Source organism: Pygoscelis adeliae, unplaced genomic scaffold (genome assembly GCF_000699105.1).
Source record: "Pygoscelis adeliae isolate BGI_AS28 unplaced genomic scaffold, ASM69910v1 Scaffold66, whole genome shotgun sequence".
Taxonomy (NCBI): domain Eukaryota; kingdom Metazoa; phylum Chordata; class Aves; order Sphenisciformes; family Spheniscidae; genus Pygoscelis; species Pygoscelis adeliae.
Genome location: NW_008825167.1, coordinates 2,935,372 through 2,954,291, shown reverse-complemented (window position 1 = coordinate 2,954,291; position 18,920 = coordinate 2,935,372). Strand labels below are relative to the sequence as shown.

The 18,920-nt window shown below is 36.9% G+C and overlaps 1 protein-coding gene across 1 annotated transcript in view; it reads right to left on the bottom strand.

Annotated features, from left to right (window-relative positions):
• The window catches only part of ELF2 (E74-like factor 2 (ets domain transcription factor)), a 31,406-nt gene extending 19,695 nt beyond the window's left edge, over positions 1 to 11,711 (bottom strand). Inside the window, 2 exon segments of the mRNA XM_009328772.1 lie at positions 10,375 to 10,540; positions 11,526 to 11,711. Coding sequence (XP_009327047.1) covers positions 10,375 to 10,540; positions 11,526 to 11,597 — 238 coding nt within the window. The 5' untranslated portion in view covers positions 11,598 to 11,711.
• Positions 11,712 to 18,920: the final 7,209 nt, after the last annotated feature.

The window sequence follows — 18,920 nt, the reverse complement described above, 5'->3', positions numbered from 1 at the left end:
GAGACAAGCCCAAGGACAAGTAAAGGCATTTTAAGAAGGCACACACTTAAATGTGCAATAAAACTTCACAGCCCTTCATTAAAGTATCCTCAAATTGAAGTGGAAACCTCACGTGGTGTAGTTTAGCAACACCACAGATTTAGCTTGCAATACTGAGTACTCACGTCACTTTGTCCCATGTACCTACTGCTGTTAAAAATCGTAATTTACCCACGCTTCTCTTCAAGCGGTTAGGTCCGCAGCAATAAAATACAGTTTAAAATAGTTTGTCAGTTTAGATCCAGATCAAAAGGTGCACTGAGACACTGAATACCTTTGAAGATCCAGACCTGTGTCAATAGGAGCTCACGTTCACATACTTTGGAAAAGATGCATTCGTAGTTTGTTGCCTTACTGTTCACTACGTAATTCAGTGAGGACTGTTTACTGATCGCAACTTCCAGTCACAAACTGAAGTGTTTGACTCATATCCAAGTTGTTACCTCTACCCCCTACAGGTAGAATGAAGTTTTGTCTAAGATATGTGGGCTCCTTGATTAAGTGCATTCAAGTAATCTGCGTGTGTAATTTTTGACAAACACCATGTGTCCGAAATGAATAAAGAATATAAAACATCAAGTTCTCGGTTTAATACCAGTTTTCTAAGTGGCATTTATTTACTGCTGCGAGCACAGGCTTAGCACAGTGTTTGCCAGTTCACATGAAACAGACTCCAACAGCTGCACGCAGTATTCTGATTCCTCGCTCCCTCTGATCGTACATAGAGAGGATACCCCTGGGTGCCCAAGGGATTCCAGTCAGTTGAAAAAAGGCCAAGCCTATGCACTTTCACGATTATAATGTAAGCAACTACAATACATCTATGAAGCGATCGTCCTGACCTGTGCCCAACTTATTTATACAAGTATAGTATTAAAGCGTAACGCTGTCTTTAAGGAGGAATGCGATTTTCCCCAGAAGTTCTGCAGTTCTGTCTGTTTAAACTATATGATATTCGGTATTTTATGCTGAACACTAATTGATTTGTAATGCTAATAAAATTTTACTATTTCAGGGAAAAAAGACAGTCAATAGAGAAAAAAGTAAACATGCACTTAACTTTTTAATCTCTTAAAGCCTCCTTTCTAGGCAGAAGGCTAACAAAGAGGGATGCCAAAATCTACTCAAAGAGTGGTGGGTGGCCCAATGAGGCAAGAAGTATTTACTGTAATGTAACAGGACCACATGAAATTGCAGATTAACTTATGTTTCTCTGGCATGAAAAAAGTAGAAAAAAATACATAGAAACAGATCCCCAAACATTCTTTGTCAGACAGAAATATATTTATTAGCCTACTTTTTTTTTTTTTTTAAAACTGTTAGAGTGTATGGAGACTAAGCTTTATTGGAATTTTTTAAACCACAAGCTCAGCTGTCAAAATCTCCAGGTAGACCTACGTGCTCATCACATGCTACATCTACCAACTGCCAGGGGGAAAAAAAAAAAGGTAACATGTTTGTTCTAATATGCAGGAAAGCTACCATTCAAAACTATGCTCATGACACATAGGAATGTAGTAAGTGTAAGTCTTAAGTAATTTCAAGACAACAACAAGTAATCACCTTTTTAGCTGACAGCACCTCCATCCCTATGCACTTCAGAGTCTTTGGTAAATAAGGAACTTGGACAACAGGAACACCCAAGTGAATTGTATTGCCCTACTTGTATCAACACAGGAGTAAAATATCTATCAACTCATGCTTTCTCGTTAAGGGATACGGACAACTTTGTTCACATTAAAGGAAATAAGCTTCACCACTTCTTTGCAAGATACACCAGTTAAACTTCATCCTGATTATTTTGACAAAGTGAAAGACAACTCAAGAGAAGAAGCTGGATGTGATTAATTGCATGCAAGACAGTGGATGTAGAAATTCACAGTATGAAAAACTGGAAGGTTTCAGCAGATTTGCAGAAGTGGATGGGAGTGGGATCATCAATTAGCTTAAGCATTTCCTTGAACAGTTCTCAAAACTAAAACAGCATTCAGTGGCTATAGAGGAATTGTCAGTCTCCTCTCCCATAGTCTCCTATGCAAAGTTGCATTTCCCACAATTCTGACAAATACGTTGAAAACATTCTCCGGTAATAGACTGTAGTTTCTCTTGGAAAACTATTTCACAAGCTTTGTAACTCGAAACACTAAAAGTACAACCTTCCAATGGCACCTTTTTCCTTCACTGACAGCAAATGATGAACCAGAAAGAAAAAAAAACAACATATATTTAATTACTTTTAGCCACAGAGGATTCCAGTTGTATTCTAGTATGACAAAGCTACCCTGGGAAAAGGCAATTATCATAAAGCAGTTACTTATTATTACAGAGGTGATTTGTTTGACTTCAGTTAAGTAAGTAGTCTGAGGGTAGTATTTGCAGTCTGCATGAGAAATTGCAAATGATAACAGAGGAACAATACTGAAACGCCAACCAAGCTAAAAAGCTTCAAGTAACTTCAGAAGTCCAGGCATGTCCTGTCCTGAGTGCTGAAACCGCCTAAAAATTTTAAATAGTTACAGAAAGGTCAGTTTTGCCCAGGATCCTGGAGAAATTCACATCTAATAATCACAGAAGTAGTTGCTGTCCTCAACAGCAGGCTATCAAACTGTTGATAATTATTAGTGCATTGCAGGGTAATGATACAAAGAAACATTTTTAACAGTTAGATTCCAGAAACATGCAAAAAGATGCAGCAGTCTCCTTTATCAGCAAATCAGCATAATCATTACCATCCACTGTGGATTCCACGGTAGAAAACTGCAAAAGTAATAGCAAAATAACCACAAAGTGTCCCTGGAGCAGCCAGGGAGATGCTGAGGAAAGGGCTCAGTGACCATGCCAAGCTTATCTTCTTGACTACACCGTATTAAGTCCAATAATACCAAAGCCACGAGTCCGTCACAGTCTGCACCTTTAAGTGGACTCGGGATCCTGGTGTCACTATTCATATGGCAATTAGTGATTCCACACAGAAAAGCAAATGTATTCTCAGGATTTGATACTACCTTTGACAAATAGAAAAGGAGTTACTCAAAATACCAAGTGTCTACATTCCAGCATTATTACTTATGAATACAGAATAAGAAAAACTTGGCGCTGTCTCAAAAAAAAAAATTGATATATGCACTTCCCTGCCTTATAATGAAATTCTTTAATTTCAGGGCAGTCTAGCAGATAATTATAAATCAGGTATTTGCATAGCACATTACATGATTTTACAAAATTGACAGTATTTGAGATCGGTAATAGGCTGGCATATGAACTATGCCACTGTTGAGCAATTCCCCTGTTCGTGACAGGGCATTTACAATTCCTTAAGACTTCTCTGATAACAACAAATGTCTATTCTATAAGCCCACTGAATCTTTATAAGGACTAAATGTCCTGCTCAAACACGTATGGCTTTACTGTGATCCTAGAATTTGTCGTCAACTACAATCTCCCTTTTGATATGCAGATCAACCTTTAAAAATTATTACTTTCAAGTTTGTCACTATATTTTTGATCAATAAAGACCACTAACTCTTGTGCGCTCATACCACGATAGTTTTGGCATGCCATATTGCATTCTAATTTCAAGATACAAACCACAAAATTTTTCAGCTTACATTACTAAAAAGCTGTGGCTGAGCCTTCATAATAGCATCCTACAATTTCTCACTCCCAGTTGCAACTGGAGTTGGAAGTTTAGAGGGGAATGCCTCTGTATATCTGAAGTCCAACCCATAATGCCCCACACTAGCAAGCCTCACATCAGCCTCAGAAAATAAAAGTTATGCCCGAAATGTGTAGTTAAATGAGGCTTTATTACAAAATACTTAGTCTTGCAGTGTTCTTTCAGTATGAATGGAGCACTGAACGCAGCAAGGCAGAAACCTGAAATCTAGGAAGAACTGGACACCACAACCAGGCTGTTACTGTTACATAAAAATATTATCATCCATAGAGCAGCCACACAGCTCTTTTCATTAATTTCTCAGAAAAGGAAACATCGGCAAAGATGACATAAAATTTAAGGTGCAGTTGAATTTTGTTTCTGAATTAAGAATGTTGCTGAGAACAGATGTATATGCCCTCGGCATAACTGCTCCAAGTGCTATACAATAGCACATGCAAGGGGAGGGGGATCACTTTGTTACACTGTCATCAATATTTACCTAGCAAAAACGCAATGGGTTTCTTGGCAGAGTGAGAACTCACACCGATGTAGCAGCAGCATGGTGTCAAAAATAAAATTAGCTCACATTCAAAGGATAAATTCTTAACCCATAAATGTGTTAGAGACATCTAATTCTTGCAGTAGAGCAAGTACTGCATGCAAAGTTTTATCTTGCTTTTATCTAGCTAATGGGCTTCATCTTAGCTCTTTGATGAAGGCAGTACTAACTTAAGCTGAGAGTTTAATCAAGTTGTTAGAATGTCCAAACTCTTGTTTGTAGTCAGCACAGTCTTCTAAACCAAACTGCTCTCCACTTTTAAAATTCTCATCAAGCTGTCAGTGTAAGGAAATGAAGTTCAATCAATAGGATATGTCATCACTACCAAAACGTACACCAGATCTTCGTGTTAACTCATTTTTTGTAAGAGGCAGTTTAATCAAATAATGTCTGGATGATATGATAACATGATAACACGTTTATGATAACTGAATGTTAACACTGGTTGATGATGATAACACTGTTTTGTTTATCCCTTACATACACATGCCATAATCAAAGGTAAGATTCTAATCAGATCTAATACTGAGTTCTTAGTATATGGTATTTAACAACTGATGAAAACTTATCTGAGATAAACAAAAGAGTTCACAGGCTCAAATTCACATAAAAGAAGTGAGAAGGAAGCAGTTTCAATCATAATGAGAGAAGACATATAGAGGCAGAAAGAAGAACAGGTAATAACTAAATGCTTTACATAGATATACAAAACTGGTTCCCACAGTGATAACAGTGTAAGTAGTAACCTGAAATTTCCTCTGTAAAAGAAGATTTGCCTTAAGGTATATCTTTTATTCATGCATTTGTTTAAATTAGGGGAGGAGTTAAGCCTAAACTCACTATTTATTCAACCTCCTCCCTCCTTAAGGATGACTATCAGTTTACATGATAGTTTCAACTGAACTTCCTGGTGGGAAAAAAAAAATTAAGATATTATAGACAAACATACCATCATCGTTGTCTTTGTAGCTCAATATTTTTCCATCAGATCGTAATCCTGGAGGGGCTCATTTTCAGATCCCCATTTTTTCATGCAGATCTTCTACCCCCCTGTGGCAATAACATTTTTAGAATTAAAACAGACTTTCAACTTGCACCACAGGGAGGATTTCTGATGGAACATCAAATTAAAAAATGTGGTGACAGTTCACAAGTCGAATGATATCTCAACTTCTCAAAAGCAGTAGTTTTGTTTCCTCTTTAAAGTTGTGAGAAAAAAAATCCCAAACCTGTACTCGCAGCTTTGATGATTAATAAAAAAAATAAGGGGAAAAATACTATTGATACAAGAAGTTAGATTCACTGAATCAATTAAATCAAGGTCTATACTGGCAATATGATTTTGGTATACCTCTCAGGGATCAAGCTTTACTGTACTTACAGCAACATTTGATTAATAGCTGCCTACTGTTCAACGAGATTTGTAAACAACACTGGTTTTGCAAATGCATCGTAAGTGAGGTAACACAGAAGAAAAGTAGTACCCGTGCAGGCATAAGATCAGTATGAAGGGAGTTCAGAAAGTACTAACCCATTTTAACAACAACGTTCCAGATAACTTGGCATTTTTAAAACAGCATTATCCTATTTAAATACTCATCCAATGCCTTATTTGACTGAAAGACTAGGCATTATCCATATATAAGATCTGCAGATCATGACTGTGGTACCTTCAGCACTGCACATACGGTAAATCCTAAAAAAGATTACATTATCCCATTAACTCACCTACACATCCACGTTATGGGTTCTGTGTCAAGACAGACAAACAGAACTATAGCAACTGTTAATTTCAGACTGACCGCTTCTTTAAAGACAGCAGCTTCTGCTGTTACATAAACTACAAAGGTTTTGCTGAATAAATCCTAAAACTGAAGGGCTAATTACTTTAAGGACAGATAACTACTCAGGAAATGGAAGCCAACAAAATGTGGATATTATTAAAAAAATTGTTAAGAAGGATGTATTGTTTATGATACGAACACTTTCACTGTCGCCGTAAACAAAATTTTAAGACTGTAACTCAGTCCCCAATAGTCTAAAGGTATAGCTCCTAAGAACAGTATCACACACATAGGAAAAGAAATATAAACATTGTGTCAATCTAAAGCTTATACTTTCCCTTTCAAACATTACAAAAGGCACTCGCTACTTCCACTGAGAATGTCATAAGGTCACCTGAAAAGATCAAAATTCCTACATTTTGTTTTTCCTAGAAAACTCCTTTGTCAAGATTTTTTTCTATTCCAAGCAAACAGGCATTTTTTTCTGGAATAGGACAAAAAAAAGTAACTTGAACCATTAAGTCTTTCTTGTTTGTTAAAAGACTCTTGGGTTTTACTTTTATAGTTAATGGATTAATTTTGTAGTTAAAGGATTAATTATAATTAATGATCCTTGATTAATGAATCAAGATAGATTAGTGGGAAACTGGCATCTGACAGGCAAAAAAACCCACACTCCACTAGAATTAACTAAAAATTCATCTGCATTTATAGATATGGCTATTTATAATGATTATATGGCTTATTTTATTTGAATTGTGGTTTCATAAATGCAAGAAGTTTTTTAATACAAAACAACATTACAGGTCCTGATTCTGCCCCTGGATCAGCACTGACAGTCCTTACAGTCCACACAGTCTCAAATCCAATCGCAGAATAGCAAACCACAAATAGAACCATTCAATGCACGGCACAAATCGTCTCTTTAGTGTCCTAAGTAAATTTTACAACATCAGCTGCCCCACTACATTTATCACAAAGGGTACTGATCCCTATCTCTGAAGGCTAGAATAATGCTACATTTTAGTAAATTACGCAGCTTTAGATTAACTGCAGAGTAGCTGGAGGCTCCTGGAATATGCATGTTGTAACACTGTAAAGCATGTAAATCAGTAGGCATTGGAATTGCCAGCGGACTGTCACAAGAAGGAAAAAAAAAAAAAAAATCAGGTCCATGGCCAACAGTAGAGATACTGACAACTGGGCGTGTATTATGTTATGTGGATATGTATCATTTCAAATACTGCCAAGACTTCTTTAAGATGGGTCGTTAGTATTTACCATGCTGACTGTAGAGTCTAGAACCACAAAAGGTATTAAGTCTACTCTTCTTGGTGCAACAACTATACGTTTATCAAATAATGTGAATTTTTTTATAGCAATTAATTCTGACATTTATGAAGTAGAATCAATTGAGACTAATTTAGCAACAATAGATTTTTAAGATGCCCAGAAATCAAACTGTTGCACCTATCTAAATTAGGATCATTAGCATAATAAAGGTATGTACTTCAGAAAATTAGCATCTTAAAATGCTCTTTAAATAAACATTATTATACCTTGTTTACTTGTTTCTGCCTTAGCCTGCTTTCTCATTTACTATGGCACCTTTTACAACCTCTCCAACATCAAATTGCCTCCTACCCACAGCCCAGTATCTCTTCTCTTCCCTTCCCCTACAAAAATAAAAATTAAAAAACGCACTCAGATTCACTCTCCTGCAACTTATTGCTAATAATGGCGCATTACCAAAATGAATGTTTCTTTGGGCTTTTATACTTTCTCTCCACCCATTTTACCTCTCTGTATGAGCAATGAATTCAGAAAGACTCCTGGCTGTACCAAAACGTGTCGGTTAAAACACATGCCCCACAAGACTGCCTCCCTCAGAACAGTCTAAACCAAGCACTTCATTCATCAACACTAGATACAAATTCTGTGCAAGAACCTTTACTCGCTGTCATGTATAATTACACCATGAAAATTGCACTGTATTAATGATGTATATACTATACAAATAATAATGAAAAGTTGGAGTATGGGAATGGGTGTGCAAGGGGAGATTACCTCTCTCCCCAAAGACCTTTTGGAATCACAAATGATAATATTCATTAACAGTTTTTTAAATCTTCATTAGACTTTAATTTCTCCTCTACACTACTGTAAATTGTTTTTTAGTGCACATTATCTTTAATTTTTATATTAAAACTATTAAAACAACATTTTAAATATTTGAACATTTTATTATTATACTAAATTTTTAAGGACATATTAACGTCAAAGTTGTTGTGATATTACAAAAAAAAACCCCACACCAAACTATCTGCAGTCAAGACACATCCCTTAACATCTCCAGCCACATACTCACCAAATTATCATATCAACTACCCTATAATTTTTAAGACTGTACTTTCAAATATCACGACTTGGAAGCAGCCACATGTCTCTTTCTTTGAACAGTAGCTTAAAAAAAAAGAAAAAAGATTCCTACAGAAGAGCTACAAGTTTTTAATTGTCATTTCCACCAATTTATTGTGGCCAGAAAATGATACTTAAAAACATAAGAGTTCATTTGCAGTAGCTCTTTATCGTAAAAGAACTGTTCTGTTAGCCATTACTCTACCAAAATCTTACAAGAAATAGCATATTTAATGTTTAAAAGAACAACACTTCTGAATGCAAAAGCCTTCAAAGTATAAGCTCTCAAAGGTTTTCAAATACAAGTTTAATTTATAAAACTCAGCTTCTTGGGAAGAACACCCTCAGTTCTCACTTACCTTAACCTTAAAAGTTTTATTACCATAGTCAAAAATAAAAAAAAAAAAAACTTATTTCATATCCTTTCTTTACATGAATTTGTTGAACTTGCAATTAGCATATTTAATTCAAAACACATTTGAGTAAACTGGAATTGCAAGTATTCTCCCAAAACCTGAACCATTAGTTCATGCACATCTTAAGAAGTTGATGCATGTGATTTTTGACGCAGTGCTACAGGAGATTAATATCCAGATTCAGAAAGATGTATGAGCAATTGCATCCACTACTTAGGGAGAAATTTGAACTGAAACCTACCTAATCTGATGGGAATTTACATATATTTACTGGGCTGCAAAGTTAAGCAACTGAGAGAAGAGTCTCTCAGCTCTGTTTTGCTTGCCTGACATCACGAATTCAAACTCCAACTCTAAATTAGGCAGCCCAAGGATAGGAACATACACGCTCCATGTTCTAGTCAAGCGGTCTCACCAGTTCAGTATGGAGTGCCCAAAAGGACCTGCCCTCCCTTTGGTTGCAGTTCTATCTATTCTACCCCAGCCCATCAGGCCCTTGGCTGAGCCATGTCAGCATGCTAATCTAGCAGAAATACAGAATCCAACAAAATCCAACAAAAATACGGAACAGTTGAGGGTTTCCCTGCTGTTTTTTCTTGCAAAATTAGCATACTGAAATGGCTAAAAAAGGTTCAACAAGTATGAGAAGTAGCACAAGAAAGCAAGTGGAAGGGACAACAGGAACTGCAGCACAGCAGCAGCCTGGTAGTCAGATGTAATTAGGCTCCCGTAGGAGCAAAACTTTTGCTTCTTCAGATAAACAGACTTTGGTTCCCCTCAGAAAGTTCAAAGCTCCCGATCATGTTCTTTGGAGAGAGGTGTACAGAAAGATACACACTTATCGCTAAACAGGTCACACGCTTTAAGACCAAAGCTCTACTCCTTTCTTCATTTGTTACTTGTTATTTTACCGTATAGCCGAGTTAATTTCAATTAGGCTTTTTGCCCATAAAAAGACAGTCCAACTCCATTCCTGCCAGCCACACACTCCTGCCACTAAACCAGCAATAAAATCACTCTTGGACCAAAAAGGCAGGATAGCAAGGGACAGAGGATAGAGCTCATGGAAGAGGGAAGAGTTGGAACATGGGTAAATAGAGCCGCGCAGTCCATGTTGCCAGCTGCCCTGCAGTTATTTGGCTCAGAAACATCGTGGAACTAAATTCTAACCAGCTTCCTGGCTCAGCTGATTTTTAAAACCTCCAAGTTTAGTTGTCTAGTTAACCCCCTGCATAAATAGGTAACAAAGACATAAATGAAGATCTGCCTAATTATGAGGGTACACAGTGTTACAATGCAATGCCCTGAACCTAAGGTGACAATTTTACCTGCCAAGCCCCAATCCTGTCACCACTGAAGCTAAGTAAAACTAAGTTTAGAGTGAAGAGATGTGAACCCAGGTCAGGATCTCCATCCTGTGGGTAAATACAAAGTCACATTCCTCAGGGACTTCTAAAAGTAAGAAAATCTCATGAAAAAAAAAATTATAATAAAGTCTACCTGTTTCCACAGTTTCAGTTTCAATTTCTTGTTCCTCTGCTACATCTTGCATCAGGTAAGTCTCGTCATCATAAACCAGGACCTGAGCAGCGTAACCCTGTTCTAGTCTGGCACTAGGAACTGGCTCCACAATCACTGCTGGAAATTCAGAAACTGGCTCATTTTCCTATAGAAAGAAAACAAAACAAAACAAAACCAAAAAAAACACACTAAATACTGCACTGTTGAATGCTACATCAATATTTTCCTCTTATGCTATTACATATTTTATGGAATAATGATAATAATTTTAAAGATTTTTAAAGGAAATTTTCTTCTAAAGCAAGAGATTAAAAAAAATAAAAGATAGCTTATCATCCACCAAAGGGACCTTCCTGAATCTCAAAGATATTTTCCTGGCCTTAAGCACTTAAAATTTAAAGCATCAGACACCTTTAAGACACTGAAAAAGAGCAAGCTTTCTAATCAAGACATTCAGCTATGGGAAGTGTTTCTTCTCCCTCTGCTACATGAAATGTAATCAAGGCTTTGCGTGTGTACTGCAACATACCTACATCTGACCTGTATCTTATGAACACTCATGTTTTGGATTAAGTACGTAAGCTATCAGAAAAGAACTGGCTACTTCAAAGCCCATATGCCTATCTCTACTTATTTAAGGATCAAAATGTCTGTAACAGCACATTTAATCTGTTAAAATGTTGCAGAAGTGGAACCCTGCCAGATTCAATTTACTATGACCTACAGGATAGTAGAATGTATTTATTATTTGTTGATAAGAATGCAAAGTATGAGCAAATAGGTCACATTGGCTAACTTTGAAAAGGTCCTTGTATTGTTCTGCTCATCTCATTCTACACCTCCAGACACATCTTAGATCTTTAAAAAGATGCTTTGTATAGAATTTAATTTTGTAAACCCAGTCTACGGTTGTACTGCAGACTTCAAAACTTACTGCTCCCACTTCTCTGTGATAATAAAATCTTCTAATAAAATATATTTGAAAAATGGGCTGCTCTCTTTCTCCTCACACAACAATCTCTAATCCATTTCACTTGCTTTCACAGCAAGTTTACAGTGAGTTTTTCTTTCAAATTAAGATAAAAGGTGTAAAGTTGGTTAGTAAATAAATGCTACTTATTTTTTCTAACCTCTTGATTTTTTATTCCATTGCTGTCGAACTCCAGGCCAGGGCCTCCAGTGTCAATCACTGCTGATGTCATGGTGCATCCCCTGAAGACGCTTGAGAGCTGTTATCTATCCTGAAGACAGTAATGCTGATAGCCTGAGGTTATCAAAGGCTTAAATTCACAATCCGCTCCTGTTAAACAGCTAGGCAGAGGTGGCTGAAACACAAAATAATTTTAACTAAGTTATTTGCACAGTTTATATTCAAAAGTCTTCCAACATTTATGAAAGCTATTGCATGCTACGTTTCTACATCAAGAGGGCATCAGTGAACACAACAGATGTGACAGAATGTGCTGACCTTGGTAAAGTTAACACTGAATACTGCCATACAACACAAGTTTTACACTAACTTTTAATACTAAGGTAATACAATTTCAGTTTGGTTCTTTACAGTTTGTTAAATTTCACACAATTCTAAAAACAAATATCCTTAGATATTTTCCACTGGCCAAAATCATGAATTTCTCACTGAGGTCATATATCAACTAGTTTTTTTGAGACATACATACGTTTGAGTTAGTGCAGCTTTTCTAAAGTTATTGTTTTCCTATTAAATTAGGAGATTTTTTTTCATTACATTTTCTTCTTTGTTCTACTAGTTTCATAGACATTTCATAAAGCTATAGTTTCATAAAGTTTCATAATTAGTTTCATAAAGCTTTCAAACATACTGCCTTTTTAAAGCAATGCATATATAATATACATCTCACAAATACATACCTAATTTCTAATCTACAGTTTTCTTTGAAATAAAAAGTATTGCAGCAGTTCCTCTTTTTTCCTTTAGAAGACATTCTTATGAGTCCAAAAAAAAAGTAGTTCCACATCATAATGCTTTAATTTGGGTATACCATGGACTCATTGAACTTACAAAGACATATAACCTCCCTCTTTATGAATTTCTTTAAAACTAGATTAACAGCAGTGCTTTGTTTCTAAACAACTGCTATTTATTTATTCTGAATAAATATTATTACTCATATCCTGTCTTTGGAAGAGACAAATAATCTGTGTTCGTAAACCTTGGGCTGTGAGGAGCAGTTTACTACTTCAAGATGCAAACCAAGAAGTTTGGCTTCTTAGTTGTACAACAGAAAGCACATATTCCATGTGAGACATAAGAACCCAATCTGATATCAATTACCCTTGCAAGTAACTCCACTGAGATCAATGCTTTATAACAGAAGCCAGAATTTAGCCCAACATTTTTAATAAAATCCATCCATTTAGAAAGCTAGCACAATCACCAAGGTCTGCAAGAAAACAGGATCTTCCAACACATACCGAAGAAAAAAAAAAACAAACTTACAATTAATACTCCAGTGGGTAAACTCAATAAGCCTGCTTTTCAATAGTGGGCAGCCAGCTTAAACTAAATTAATCTTGCACATATAGGGAAAAGCTAGCTCAGATTCATGCAGAGTAACTGGGCTTCCTACGAGCATGGAAATCTCCATAGGCACAATAGCTTAGGTACACTAGTAAAAATTACAGTTGTGATCTCCCCAACCGAATGTCAACTAAGCAAGAAAGTCAACAAAAAAAAAAAAAAAAAACCTATGCAAAAACTGTTTAAAAACTTTCATTTATCAAGGTATTAAGGATCCTTCAGCACGCCATAAAAATGTGCTCAGAAAGGCATTGTTTATCTTGCCATACCAACTTACCACAAAAAGTCAGTAGCTACACAGTGGATGGCAGATTACTACAAAACCACAGCAAACAAACAAACAACTACAAAAAAACCCCACCCCAAACAAAAAAAGAAAAACCAAACCTGACACAACAGAGTAAGATATTCGTATTTTTCACCCTTACATATAAAAAGGAGAATAAATTCTGACAGCAGCTTTCTAGGCAATTAATTCTCATGAAATGAAACTGAAGAACAGGAGATCATCTTAAATCACTGTCATAGTAGTAGCAGAGTAAGCACAAGATATATTCCAAAAGAAAGGAAAAAAAAATATGCAATTTAGAAAAAAAAATTAAGGCATTTTTTGCTTACATAGGCAGTCAACTTGACATGAGAAAGCATGATTCATACTTAAAAATATTTCATTTGTAACAGCACAAAAAAACCAACACAGTAATACTTTATTTTCCGTTGTTTCATTTGTAAAGCTAGCACCACTTTTTGGTTATCAATATTTTCCTTGATGAAAAAGAAAGCAAAGACCTCCTCTGCTCCTCAAACAAGATTCAAGCTGGAAAGTCTTTAGCAAGCGTCCCTGGAGCCATATACACCTGTCACCCTCCAGGCTTTTAGCACAAAAAGCCTACTCCTTACCTGCCTATCAATTACCACCAATTTCAAAAGTCTTTAAATTCAGAAATACATAAAGTAGAAAAACAGCTGTTTATGAATACACTAAAATAACCAATCAGGAGGAAAAATTTAAAAATCATTGTTACTGTAAAAAGACTTTTGCCTCTTCTACCGTTTTCCATCCACACTAGAAATACTGCCAAGCAATCATAACCCAGAAGAGAAGTCCAAAGAATGGAAATTGTATTTTAATTTGGAAGCACAGCCTCCAACCAGTTTCAAACATCAGCATTATTCCTGCAATTCAGACTTGTACCTATGTAAGAACATATAGCGATTCATGTAGTACCTTTGCATAGCTTAAGCATGTCACAAAGCTAATTTGGTTCTCATGCAGTATATTAATGCAAATAAACAAGCATATACTAGACCACATGTACTGTATATTCATATTTTATGTACTATAATCCCACACAGGTGGCCAAACAGCTGCCAAATTGTAGCAACTGAAAACACTTAATACTGTGTACTAGACCAGGTTATGCCAAAAAACTGCTACTTCTGTCTCCTAGGTTACAAGAAGTTTAGATGACTTTTGCACCAATTTATCCCTACATGAATTACCAATTACCTATAGAAGTGAAGATAGGGCAATGCAGGAACATAAATGATAAGCCTCATTTTCCAGTTCCAGCAGAAATTCATAGTAAGAACCTTGCAGGGGAAAATATACAGAAGAATGAGTGAGATGCTAAATCTTAGCATTCATTAAAAGGACAGTACCTTTAGACTGATGAACAGTCCAGGCAAGGAATAAATGGAAGACCCAGAGTCTTTATATAACAGGATTTGGACTTCATACTAAGAGTATTGCTATTCAGTAACCTTTTCAAAAACCTGACAGGGTGGGGAAAAAGGCAAGCCCACTGGCCAGCAAGTGGGAAGTTAAGAGAGTTTCAGTTCAGTCTGGTTTAGAAGTTCTAAGTTAAAACAAACGCGCACCCCTTTTTGAATGAACCAGCTAAGCGTTCGCTCTCCTCCCTTTCCCTAAGCAGTATGTCCTTGTGGAAGCCTTTTTGCTTCTCCCTCGACTTTCAGTAGGATACTGAATCTGTTCCCCATCCTCTCCCTAGCAAGTCACAACTAATGTGACTTCTGTAAAAGGAAAAGACTGCCTAGCCACTTTCAGAAACCAGTTCCAAAATTTACATTTCCCAAGACTAACTGAGACAAAAAGGCCAAAAGACAATTAGACTCAGATTCTTGAAGTAAGAGATGATTCAGGTTTGTAAGAAACCAGGTTATCCCTGGTGATACAATTAGCCGGCATAGAAGCTGGTTCAAAGTATTTTTGAATTACAGAACAACACGCAGAAAGATTAAAAAAAAAAACCCACCACACACTACAAATTTAATTCCTCTCTGGACAGGTGCTCACAACAAAGCAAAATAAGGAATGACATCGGGGGGGCGGGAATCTAACTTTTCCAAGAAGGATGACCAAATCATTTTGTTATGGATCTGACATCCTGTTCTTCCTGGTCATGGAAAATGCAGAAAGAAACTAGTTCTGAAACATTTGGAATATCCCTTACAGCAAGGAAAACAGCTTTACTGCATCATCCGTTATTTTTATACATATCTCACAGGAAAACAAAAATAAGTCTAGGTACTCCCACCCTCAAAAAAAACAAAACCAAAAATCCCAATCTTGAAGCCACATTCTTTGCTTCAACAGCAAGAAGCTTCTAGCTGTTTACTGCTACAAAAGACACAACGAAGACTCAAGTTTTTGACAGTTTTCACCGGTCAAGAAGATCGATTACAGCATGTAGCCTTCAGAGGCTACAGGGCACTTGTCATAAAGGCTGCAAAACGCCAAACAGTTTATTTACATATTTAATAGTACATTTATATGGCCTACATTATGTATCCAAGTGTCTGCCTGCAAGAAATCCAAACACTCCTCTTATGTTTTCAGCAGCTACCAGAGAAGCTTAAAGATGCTTCAAATCAAACTGTGATGAACGCGTAGTAGTCCCACAAAAAAACAGAATCTTAAGTCGATCCCCTTGTGTATAACCACCTGTCAAGTTAATAGAGAAGCAAACATGCAGCTCAACAGAATTAAAAATAATTGAAAGAACAGTGTGGAAAGGACGGCAGAGTATCACCTCTACTAGGCCAGACTCAAAGTGAAGTTATTTAGGACTGGCTTCAAAACAAAACTCTAAATTTAAATCTGCAAATAGTTTTAGTACACTTTTATTTAAATTATAAAAAAACCAAACAAACCAATGAATCAATGCTTGAAAAAAAGATGCACACACTCGTACCCACACATGAAAACAAGACAAACATGCAGAAGACTGGGCAGCAGTGACCAGAGGCAGCTGCTCCCACAGCACTCAGAAGAAATATAAGAGTACTCGGAACAACGTCTCCCTTTTATTCAGCTAGCATCCCAAATCCTGAGGAGAGATTTATGCGGATACCTACACAGATGCAACCGCAAGAGCAGGACTGCAGCCAGCAGTAGCATCACACACAACTTTTTTCAAAAAGGCCTTCCTTTGGTTTAATCAAAAAAAAGTTAAGGAAGTCAGCTTGAAAATGAAATTAGTTATACGTACAGAAATACACCGGCCAAGATCACTGCAGAATCCCGTTAACTGTAACAAGGCTTCCAAGGGTACAAAGGTGCTCCTTCATAGGCAGCACCTCAAATATACCAGTAAATGTCACTATCACTCCAATACATATAAACCATAGCGCACACTGTAAAAATCTATGTTGACTTAAAGTTCTTTTTTAAGACATTTTCCCAGATAATTTTTACAAACTTTTTTTGTTTTTTGAAACCCAGAACAAGTCTAAAAACTGAAAAATTGAGTTACTGCAAAAGCTGACAGTGAAAAAAAATAAACTTGTAAAAGCTAAAGAATCAGGGGGTATGCTCAAAGAGAGGATACAAAGTAAATCTTTGCATCCACAAGGTCAGGGGAACAAAACAGACAATCCATGCAATTTATAGTACCTTATAAATTACACCAACCACTAAAAGTTATAGAAAAGGAAATCAAAATGAGGAATCATCAAAGCAAGTAGTCCTGGCCATGTCATACTTTAAAGTTTCCATGCAACAAGGCAATAATTTTATTGCTGAATGCACAGAAATTATTACATTGGACCAAATTAATGATGTACCAAATCCAGAGAAAAACTAGAGGAACTCCTTCCATGCATATTTAATTTGATAATCTGACCATCCAAAGTTTGCTCTGAAACGTCAACAGCTAAAGCTGAGGAGCCCCAAAACATACAAGCTTATAATCACTTAAAAAAATATTAACGTTCTGCAAAAAGCTTTCTGGCTTCAGCAGGTTTCTTCTGGACCTTCCCGTATTTCATCCTATTAGCAGGCTCTCTTCCCACTGCTCTCTATTTAAAGATCCCCTGAAACCTTCTCTTCCCTCTGACAGAAGTCTCATAAACATACCCCTGCTTTGTACCAGCACTTTCTTTCCAGTGTCAATTGTTGGTCCTTAACATCCATTTCCACACCCCCACAAGCCAGAGTAGGGAGCAATTATTCATCGTTTTACATAATAAAAGAGCAGAGAAGGATGAAATTAAATGGTGAGGAAGCGGGTTAAAAAAAAAAAAAAACACACAACAAAAAAACAACACACACACAAAAGGAAGTAGTGCACACAAACTATGTAATTCATTTTCATAGGATATTCTAGAGGACAAAAGAGTAAGTTACAAGATTTAAGTTAGACAGCTTTATGGAGGTAAAGCCCCTGAATGGCTTACAGAACTATTAAACACAAAGATGCACAGGCAGTCTGAAGTTTAGGGACCTTCTGAACCAGATATTACTGCAACCTGAGAGATGGAAAGAGTATGTCACTGAAGGTACCATATAAAATCACTGTCCTGTTCCCGGAACCTTTCCTAAAGCAACTGATCCTGTCCACTATCAGAGACGGAGTAAGGGGAGAGGGAGGAAGAGGGTCTTGGATCAGACCCATGACTTACAGTTTTGTAGACTTAATTTCTTTAAGATTCTTGAAAAAAAGTTAAGTTTTATGATAACAGCCACTGACCCAGATCTCTCCTGCAGTACTCAATGTAACAGATGGCTTAAAGATATCCCCTCTCAAACAACGATGAGGTTTTCAACATACCCTAACAACAGACATTTCTATAGAGCAATCCAAAGCTCACATTCTCCAAGCTTTCCCCAAATCACCAATGTTCACACTTTTGCCTCATTTCAAAGTTATAGCACGAAAGATGAAAACATGCTATTTCTACATTTTTTTAGGCCACAGAAATATCTGAATTGCTTTGGATTTTTATTGTTAGAGCGTTGTTTTTATGGGTCTCGAGAATTCTCTGACGCTTACACTCCTATATCCCTGGGCTCAACTTCATTTCATGCTATTTGTCTTTATTAATTAGGAGGGTCTCGAAGTTTGACGCATATATACACTAATCAGAAAGTGCCAAAAAGCTTTATGATTAAATTGCAACAAAGGTGAATAATTATCAGCACACGGCAGACAACTTCAAAGCACGACAAGAGATGAACTCAGCAGATGGAGAACCCTCCTCACAAATTGATTGCTTTTAAACTGACAGTTGGCAAGGTTTAGTCGTCTTTGCTGAAGAAGTTAAACGGTTAAAAAAAAGTCACAAGGAACATGACAGTGACTAGCCATAAGGGAGGGACCATGCAGAAGGAAGAACTGAATTATTTAAGTGGGGAAAGAGAGACATGAGAGAGTACATCCAAAAAGGTAACAGATAAATAGGAACACCAGAGCAAACCCAGTACATTTTGCAGGCACGGTAAAGTATCATTAAAAATACGCCAGACTTCAGCTATTTAGCCAGGGTGCAACCAGAGCAGGGCGCACAGCGATTTTAGGGGAGGGTGCGCAGATGAAGCCGGGGCGGGAGGCTGCAGGCCCGGCGGGGCTATCCCACCGCCAGCACGGGAGGAGCGAGCACGCATGACAGCGAGTGACCAGCACGCCCGGGCTGCCATGTTCTCCCGACGCCCTGTGTAAACAAG